The sequence below is a fragment of the Ananas comosus genome, linkage group 6 (genome assembly GCF_001540865.1).
Source record: "Ananas comosus cultivar F153 linkage group 6, ASM154086v1, whole genome shotgun sequence".
In the NCBI taxonomy this organism is placed as follows: Eukaryota; Viridiplantae; Streptophyta; class Magnoliopsida; order Poales; family Bromeliaceae; genus Ananas; species Ananas comosus.
In genome coordinates this window covers 10,080,196-10,089,295 of record NC_033626.1, presented here as the reverse complement: position 1 = coordinate 10,089,295, position 9,100 = coordinate 10,080,196, and the positions used below count along the sequence as shown (strand labels likewise).

Sequence of the window (9,100 nt, the reverse complement as noted above, 5' to 3'; positions counted from 1 at the left end):
GATGGTTCCATACAATGAATTTTCTTTGGTGTTATCAAATTTTGCTTCGGCAATATCAATTTCCAAAATCAGCGGTGGCAGTATGCTTTTACATCCCTCTTGCGGAACAAATTGTGTGGATGAAATGATCACATGCAACTCGTGTTCCAACATTGTGTTCTATTACACACAAGTATGTATTTAGAAAAGCCAGTGGTTTTGCATGCCAGAGTTGGAAGGGCATATTTGTTTGCTGATTTAGAAAGCAGAATAGGCTACTGAAGTTCGCGAGGATAGCATGCTTCTTCGCTCTCGCCTCGATTTGGGATTCAACAAACACTGCTGCATGAACCATCTTTTCTCCTCGCCCCGTTGTGCAGTCAAGTGAATTGTAGACAAGTCCGTAGTACCGAAACTTACGAATTCTTATATATCTATCTAACCGTCGGGAGTTTAATAGTTATGTAATTGCATGCCGATTTTGAGGTCAAGGGTTTAAGACCCGTCTGAGCTTAAATTCGGGGGTCGTGTTTCCGGCTTCAGGCTAATAAACATAGTTGAAATGCTATTGATAGTCGATGAATAGAGAATAGTGTCTATTATTAACTTCTTAGCTCTTGGATCACAATAGTGCTACCAACAAATAGTAAATTCTCGGCATCCAGGTACTAAAAAATTATGCAGACACAGTTAAAAAAGGGAAAAAAAAAGAAAAAAAAGAAAAGAAATTCAAAAACCTTCTCAGGCTTAAAAGAATTACCATTGGGCTTTGTTACCATTCAAAATTTGAGAGGCCAATTCCCAGCTTTAGTTGGGGGCAGAGTCTAATACTTAATTCTGCATATCTACATGTACACCTTTTTAAAGATGACACAACTTTCATCATTGGACCAATCTATCTAGTTACAAGAAAGCACCAAACCAATCATTTAAATACAATGATGCGTCGAAGCGCTTTTTTCGATCTTAATGTTGTTTACATTGTTGAAACACTTGAAAAATATTGTACTGCGGAAACTTTGGAGGATCTCCAGTGGCACCACTATGATGCCTTTTCCGATCGGCCTTCGCAGAACGTCGCTGATCCGCACTTTCTTCAATTTCTACCAACAATTCTGCTTCCTTTTGCAAGATCTCCTTGAATGATTCCTTCAATTCTCCTTCATCCTTACAGATTTAAAAAGAGAAGGAAAAAATTAACTAAATCACAAGCTGTATGTAAATGAGTTCGGAGGTTTTCAGAAGAAATAAAGCTGCATATTCCAAATTCCGCTTTCTAACTCGTTTCGATCCCGCGAGTCCAATCACAACTAGACCCAAAATTAGTTCAGGTGAAGCTCGATTCGACCGAGTTGAAGAGCTCCTTAATCAACTTAAATCGATCTTATGATCGGAGAACCCTACTCGAATTAGCTAGAAGGAGAAGTAAGAACTACAATTTAGTGAATTTGCATGCCATTACCCTACTCGACTCAATCAACTAATTTTTGATATGAAAACCTTAATATACTTTTGATTGATTGATTTTAGATGGCATAAACCAATTTTAACCGATTTTCGTCGGTGATTACATATATCAAAGAAAATTAATATCAACTTGAGAGTTAGTCAACTTATGTTTTAGTGTCAATTTCAAATTTGCATTGTCTAATAACTTGATTGTTAATTATTCACACTACCTTTTTTCAAAAGAAAAAAAAAAACCTCACAGAGTTTAGGGCTTAAAACCTCAAGAGTTTAGGGCTTCTACTTCTACCAACCTTTAAAATTTATAAATATAAAGACATTTTCTTGAGATGACATTTAGAGGTTGTTTGATTCAAAGTTTGTAATATTCTAGAAATGTCATATATTCTAGGGGCCGTTGAGTTTTTGCTTATTTATCCCTAACTACTATTAAAAACTTTTAGATTTGCTTTGAAATTACCAAAATAACTTTCGGTATTTGAAGGGATTTTTGAAAGTTAATAAGGATATTTTATTCAACCAGAGCTATATGAAATATTTTTGAAGTTTTGAAGAGTATATGTAAGTTATTATTCCTATATTCTATATTTTGAATCACAAGTATGTTGCTAACTTATCATACGACTTGAGTTCGGAGGTTGATTCAGAATTTATATGTTCTTATAAATGGACTATGAATACTTTTTATCTAAGTTTGAAAATGAAAATAACACATGGTAATGTAGTATTACTATTAGTTGAAGATCTATAATAATTCTGCTACTTCACCAACACTTTTTACGAATTAAATTTACTAGAAACAACTCAATCAGTAAACCAGCGATCAGATTCAGTGAATCTACATGTGAATATCAAAACCAGCTTCGCCGATGATACCGCTCATTCCGAAAACTACTTACAGTTAGGGGGCAAGACTCCGGCATCGGGCACTTGGCGGGCCGGTCGTCGTCGGGAGGTTCGACGGGATGCTCTATCGGTGCGAACACGATTTCTTCTTCTTCTAAAACTTCATTTTCATTTTCTTCAATGCCCATGCCACAATTGACATCACTCTCCTCATCTCCATCTTCCTTAGTATCTAAAATTTCCTACAGAATAAATAAAGCTTTTATATTTATACCAACACCATAATAAGATCATAAAACAGAGAGAGAGAGACAGTACCAGAGGAGAAGAGAGGGGTCTCATGAAAACAATCAACTTTTTTTTTTTTTTTTTTTTTTTTTTTTTTTTTACTCTGCAAAAAGCTGTGAGAAGAGCTTCAAATTTCGCCTTTTTGGCTTGTGCTCGTCTCTTCGTATGAGAGAGATTACGTTTTTTTTTTATATATAGAGAGAGAGATTGTAGCAACGCTCCCATGAACTAATTTTCAAATTTTTTTAAAAAAGAAAAAAGAGTAACGGCTACTTTTTTGTCGTATGGGGATCCACCGCATGTGTACTGGATACGCCTCAAATGGGCCAATTAATGGATTGGATCTGATTCTATTTATTTATTCAAAAAAAAAAGGGTTCAATTTCTTATTCAAAAAACGATTTAATTTCGATGCGTGTAAATTGCAGGGATTTGTGGTTGAAACAGTGTATTGGCATTATGGGTATTTTATAATCAAGATTAGGAGTAACAATTATTGAATATATAAATTAAAAAGATAAAAATGTATAAAAATTTTCATCCTTAGATTTAGCAATTTTTTAAAAGTTTTTGTTATTAAATATTACAGTTTATTTGCTAAAATGATTATAATAGGAATTCACCAAAGAAATTGAAATTCTTATTGTAATTTTTATTGTAGATATTATGATTTTTTTTAGTTAATAGATATAAAAAAAAATTGTACCTGCTAATAGTTGAAAAAAGGAAGGGAGATTTCAATTATCTTACCAAATTGTTTTGAGATATAAAATCTAGAGAAAACTCTAAATACGCCCCTTGTGGTTTCGCACTTTCTCATTTTAATATCCTGTGGTTTAAAGTGTATCAAGTTAGTACCCTATGGTTTCACACTTTTTCACTTTAGTACCCTATGGTTTCAAGTGTATCAAGTTAGTATCTTATGGTTTCGCACTTTCTCACTTTAGTATCCTGTAGTTTAATATTTTGTTAAATTATATAGTCCGAAATGAATAATAAAAAAGAAAATTAAAACCACAGTACTAACTTGATACAAAAATAAAACCATAGGGTATTAACTTGATACACTTGAAACCATAGGGTACTAAAGTGAAAAAGTGCGAAACCACAGGGTACTAACTTGATAAACTTTAAACCACAGGATACTAAAGTGAGAAAGTGCGAAACCACACGGAGGGTATTTGAAGTTTTCCCTAAAATCTATATCTAAAATCTATATAATAATAACTACGTGGCGATAGGTCTCATAATCTTAAACGAATAATTTGAAAAATCCTTTTCAGATAATTTTTGTTCTCTCCGCCAAAATATATGTGAGAGAGATTAATGGAAAATGAGAAACAAAAATGATTTGGGTCGGAAAAATAAAAAAAAAAGTGGGCCCCACCCAACTCTTCCTACCGCCAAATACAGATGGTGCAGCCACGTTGGATTGAACTGTGATAACATATATATATATATATATATAAAATATTTATAAGGATTAATTTTATATATATTGCTGGAAATATAACGAATTGTAAATATATTTCTATAAAGTTAAACTTTCATATATTGTTTCTTTAAAAGTTCTAATATTTTTAAATATATTCTTTTAATTTGTTACTCTTAAAACACTTTTTATTTTATAAGTGTGGCATCACAAATATATCCCTCCAAAAGTCTCAATTATTAATTAAAGAGAGATAAAAAGGTCAATTCATCTTATTAACTAACTAGATTTAAATATTTTACTTACGGTTAACTAATTTTTTCTAACGGATCATAATGTCAGGACATACTTGAAAATATTAGAACTTGTGTAGAGACAACATATGAGAGTTGAGCTTTGTAGAAATATATTTGTAATTCACTATATTTGTAGGGATCTATAGGAAATTAACTTTATTTATCAAGATCATTGCTGCTGTCTTGTTGTGTAAGTACTACTTAATCATTTTCAAAAAAAAAAAACCAATCGTAATGGTGTATATCTAAAAGGTTTTTAAGAATATTATTTTTATAGACGGCCGATTTATAAATATAACATAGGGTATTTTTATTAGTTTATGTATACTCTTTTAGCAATAATCTAGAGAGTGTATCCATCCCAAACTTGAATCAAACCTAAATTTAGGTGCGTCTGTGTGCACTATATATATATATATATATATATATATATATATATATAGAATTGAGCTNAGATGCGACTGTGTGCACTATATATATATATATATATATATATATATATATATATAGAATTAGGCTGGAATGTTATTAACAGCATCAAGCACTTGGTGCTATCAAGTTTCTCGCTCTTGGATGAAAAAATATATGGTTAGGATGATGTGGGCCCCCTAGTGTTGATTGAGTTGTTGATTGAATAGTATAATCTAACGGGTGAAAATAGTCACAGGGTTAAGTCCAACGGCAAAAAACTTAGTAGCACCAAGTGGTTGGTGCTATCGATAGTATCTCAGCCGAACTCATATATAGAACTAGGCTGGAATGCTATTAATAGCACCAAGCACTTGGTGCTACCAAGTTTTTCGCTCTTGGATGAAAAAATACTCTCAAAAGCACTAAGGGGTTGGTGTTTTTGGATTTTTAGCCATTGGATGGACAGATGTAGGGTTGAGATGATGGTGGTAGGTGGTGATAGGTGGAATAGTATTTGATCCAAAGGTTATTAGTAATCAAGGAGTAGATCCAAGGGCTAGAAACTCAAAAGCACCAAGGGAATGATACTTCTAAAAGTATTCTAACTTAATTCTATATATATATAGAGAGAGAGAGAGTTGAGCTTGAATATTATTAATAGTATTATTAATAGTATTTGAGTTTTTTTCCTACTTAGTTTTTAGCAGTTAGATCTATATTTTAATCAATTCCACTCTTTTAAATCATACTATTCAACCAAAAACCCATTCGATCTTAAGGGGATCATCACTAAGCCCTAGGAGACCACTATCATCTGAATTCTACGATTTTTCATCCAAGGGTTGAAAACTCAATAGCAAAAGAACCCAAATACTATTAATAATATTCCAATCCAATTCTATATATATGTAGAGAGAGAGAGAGAGAGTCTGACTATTATACTATAGGTGGCACGGGGGATTTTATGCTACCAAGTTATTTTCGTTGATGTTGCTTTCGAATCGACAATCAATTTCTTTAGATTTGATCTACACTATTGAAAGTATTTGAAAATCAAATTTCAAAATTTTTTGGCATCATTTATCAATCAAACGAGTAGTCTAAAATTGAATCACTGAAAATAAAAATCTGATAAAAAATAATGACAAAAGATTTGAATTTAAGGTCAGAGATACTGATCTTACTTTAAATAGTAAATTTTTTTTTTTATAAAAAATTTATTGGATTTGGATTAGTTAATTTATACCGTTAAATTCACAAACGCATCACATCGGTCATTAAAATTATCAATTTTGAGACTTTTTGATCAGTAGTCAAATAATATTCAAAAAAAATATAAAATTTGGTTTCTAAATATGAAAGCATATCATCACTAGACTTGATCTACGTTATTAAAAATATTTAAAAATTGTGTCACGATCGGACCAGTTGAACCTGCTGGTTCCACTCGACTTAAAATCATTGGTTTGGTTTTTTGATTGTAGGTGATATCAACAAAGTCTTTTTCGGTGTTCTCATATTTGGAGGATAATGTTAAACTATATTTTATGATTAGAAAATTGTTATGTTTATGGTCTTACAAATAATTTACGTGGCAAAACACATCCCACGAAATAGAGATGAAATGTTCCACAACGTGATTAGAAGGTCAATGCAATGATATATGGAATCGACCAATCCCCTTTCTCATGCGGTTTTTAATTTAATTACTTGGTAAAACATTTTCTGTAAAATAAAATTCAGTCATTTCAAAATAATATAATTGACTTTAATTCATTTTACATAGAAGCCAATTACGAATAACAAGCGTGAGGGAAAAAAAAAAATATTAACTCAACTCTCTACCTTTAGTTTTTATATTATTTAGTTTTCACTAAATAAACATTGAAAAATAATTTTTATCTAAATTTTAATTAATTCATCGAAAAGTCTATTTCAACCTGAATTATTTTGTCCATATTATGTGAGCCACATCTCGCGCACACTCTAAAATCGATCGAACCTTTTTGCATGCGCATCAATTTATTTACGTGGCCAAACACTTCCCATAATAAATAAAGATCGAGTGATGATCACAGAACAAAAAATTGATGCAAATAGTGTCCACCGTAAGATCATCAAATTCACCATCAATCAAGTAAAATGTGCAAATTAAGCTTAGCAAGATATTGTAAGAAGAGTGCAGATCCTTTCCTTTAGGGGCTGTTTGGTCTAAAATTTTTACTGTTTTAAAATTGTTATATATTTTATATTTGGAAATGCAAATTTGTTACTAATTTATTGGCTACTATGCTGTTATAAATGCATTACTAATGATTTCTATCAACAAAGAAAAAAAAAAGTCTTCTAATTTATAACTAGTATAGTAACTCGTGCGATACGACAGATAGATAATTAGAAAAAAAATAAAAAATAACGACAAAAGAAGAGAAAACGACGATAGAAGAAGCGATGATGAGGACTAGGATTTATCTTGTCGATGAATGAAAGTAACAATCGAAGTAAAAGGAAGAAAAATAGTTGAGCCTAATATAGAGGTGTGATCCAATTCGGTTCAAGCAAAAAAAAAAAAAAAGAAAATCCGGTTCGGTTCAAGCAAAGGAGAAAAAAAAAATTGAGCCGGCACACTGGATAGTGATCTATTCGATTCAAGTAAAAAAGAAAAAAAAAATTCGGTTCACATGTGAAAACATGTGGAGCGGTTGGGACAGTTCGACACAATGCAATAGGTTGATCCGATTCGGTTCAAGTAAAAAAGGAGAGAAACCAGATTCGGTTCATATAAAGAAAGCGAAAAAAAATATGGAATACTTGAGCCGGCCGTTCGGAGGAGCCCACACTGAACAATAATCGGTTTGATTCAAATAAAGAAAGAGAAATGACTTAAACCGGTTCAGGGCGGATCCCACATTCAATAGTAAACGGAATGTTAATATGCGGCAAGTTTAGGAGAAGATAGAGATGGAAGTATAGATAGATAGATAATTTGTATTTTTATTATCTAAAAATTTACAATAATTTTACTGTTGTACTAACGTATTTTTTACGACTATCTAAGTTTGAGTTGAACAATAATAATTTAAATATTTTTAATAAATAATATGAAAATTACAAAAATATTATAAATCGTAAACCAAACAGATAGATATATATACCGAAAATGTAGAAATGCACGTCCATCTACATCTTCCATGGAAAAAAATAGAAAAATTCAAACTTTTATAGTTAGGACATATGACAAAAGAGACACAAAGAAACAATGGTGCGAACATAAAATAGAAAAATTTGAGGGGTACGTTTTCATTGCCCTACCGTAAATATCCGTAAAGATTGTGGCTCGTTAGTCCCATCTCCTAAGACCTATTTTGATAATATAGTAGCTAAAATATTATTTTTATATTAATAAAAGATAAAAAAATTTTAAAGCACTTACAAATTTTTTATATTATAAAAAACTCCGATAATTTTAAAGCGTTTTAAATTTTGGAATCTTATATAGTATAAAAATGATGCTTTTAACTGCCATATTACTGAACTGACTTAAGAAAAGTTTTGGTCGCTTTCTTCTGCAGTGCCATGGCGACCCGCAGCACGACCCTTTTTGCCACCACCGCCGCCGATTGTCGGGGGCTTTCTGCCATCCCTGTGCCCCGGTGCAGCACTCTTTCTGCCTCCGTCGGCCGCACAACCACCCTTTCTGCTGCCGCCGCCGTTGCCACCGCCGCCGCCAGCTGCATTGTTGTTATTGCTCCTTCCGCTGGTTTGGATCAACATCGGCAGGTGGAAGCTGCGGTGGCAGCCGCACGCCTCGCAGAGGCTGCTGCCCGGCTGATGCCGGTCCTCGACGTACTCGCAGCAGCCGTCGTAGTGGACGAGGCCGAAGGTCGCCGCGTGGTTTCGGATGCAATCCAAGTATATGGTTTTGTACCCTGGAGGATCCATTACTGCACCTCCTCTTTGCTTTCGCACAATGGTTTTGTTTCTCCTTATATAGAGTACTACTCGAATCCGATTGAACCAAACAACACTGCAAACCCTACATACAACAAGGGTTATAGTACCCGAGCTTTTGATCGCGTCAGACTCCTTATGTCAGCCTGGAACACGTATCTCTGACTGCCTCGTCTTCTTTTTCGGCCTTTTTGGCCCTTTCCTATTTTTTTGTTTTGTTTTTTGCTTACTTGTTCCGTTGTTGTCTTTTATTATTTTATTTTTATTCTTTTGTCCACATTTTCTGTCTCTTTTTTTTTTTTCGGAGGTCCTGTCTGCTTCCATTTTATAAGTCAAGTTTATTTTCCTAATGAACGAAGTAGGTAGTTTGCAATCTTTTTCTCAAAACACAAGGGTTATAGTACTAGAGCAATTAATAAAGGTCAAAAAG

The 9,100-nt window shown here is 32.9% G+C and overlaps 2 protein-coding genes across 2 annotated transcripts; both read right to left on the bottom strand.

Annotated features, from left to right (window-relative positions):
- Positions 753-2,645, bottom strand: LOC109712207. Its single transcript, XM_020235648.1, has 3 exons — positions 2,611-2,645; positions 2,346-2,534; positions 753-1,146 (listed from the first exon to the last, which is right to left on the bottom strand). The coding sequence occupies exons 1-3, from the start codon at positions 2,632-2,634 to the stop codon at positions 946-948; spliced, it is 414 nt and encodes a 137-aa protein (XP_020091237.1). The 5' UTR covers positions 2,635-2,645; the 3' UTR covers positions 753-945.
- On the bottom strand, positions 8,004-8,663 carry LOC109712243 (zinc-finger homeodomain protein 11-like). Its single transcript, XM_020235702.1, has one exon. The coding sequence runs from the start codon at positions 8,659-8,661 to the stop codon at positions 8,260-8,262; it is 402 nt and encodes a 133-aa protein (XP_020091291.1). The 5' UTR covers positions 8,662-8,663; the 3' UTR covers positions 8,004-8,259.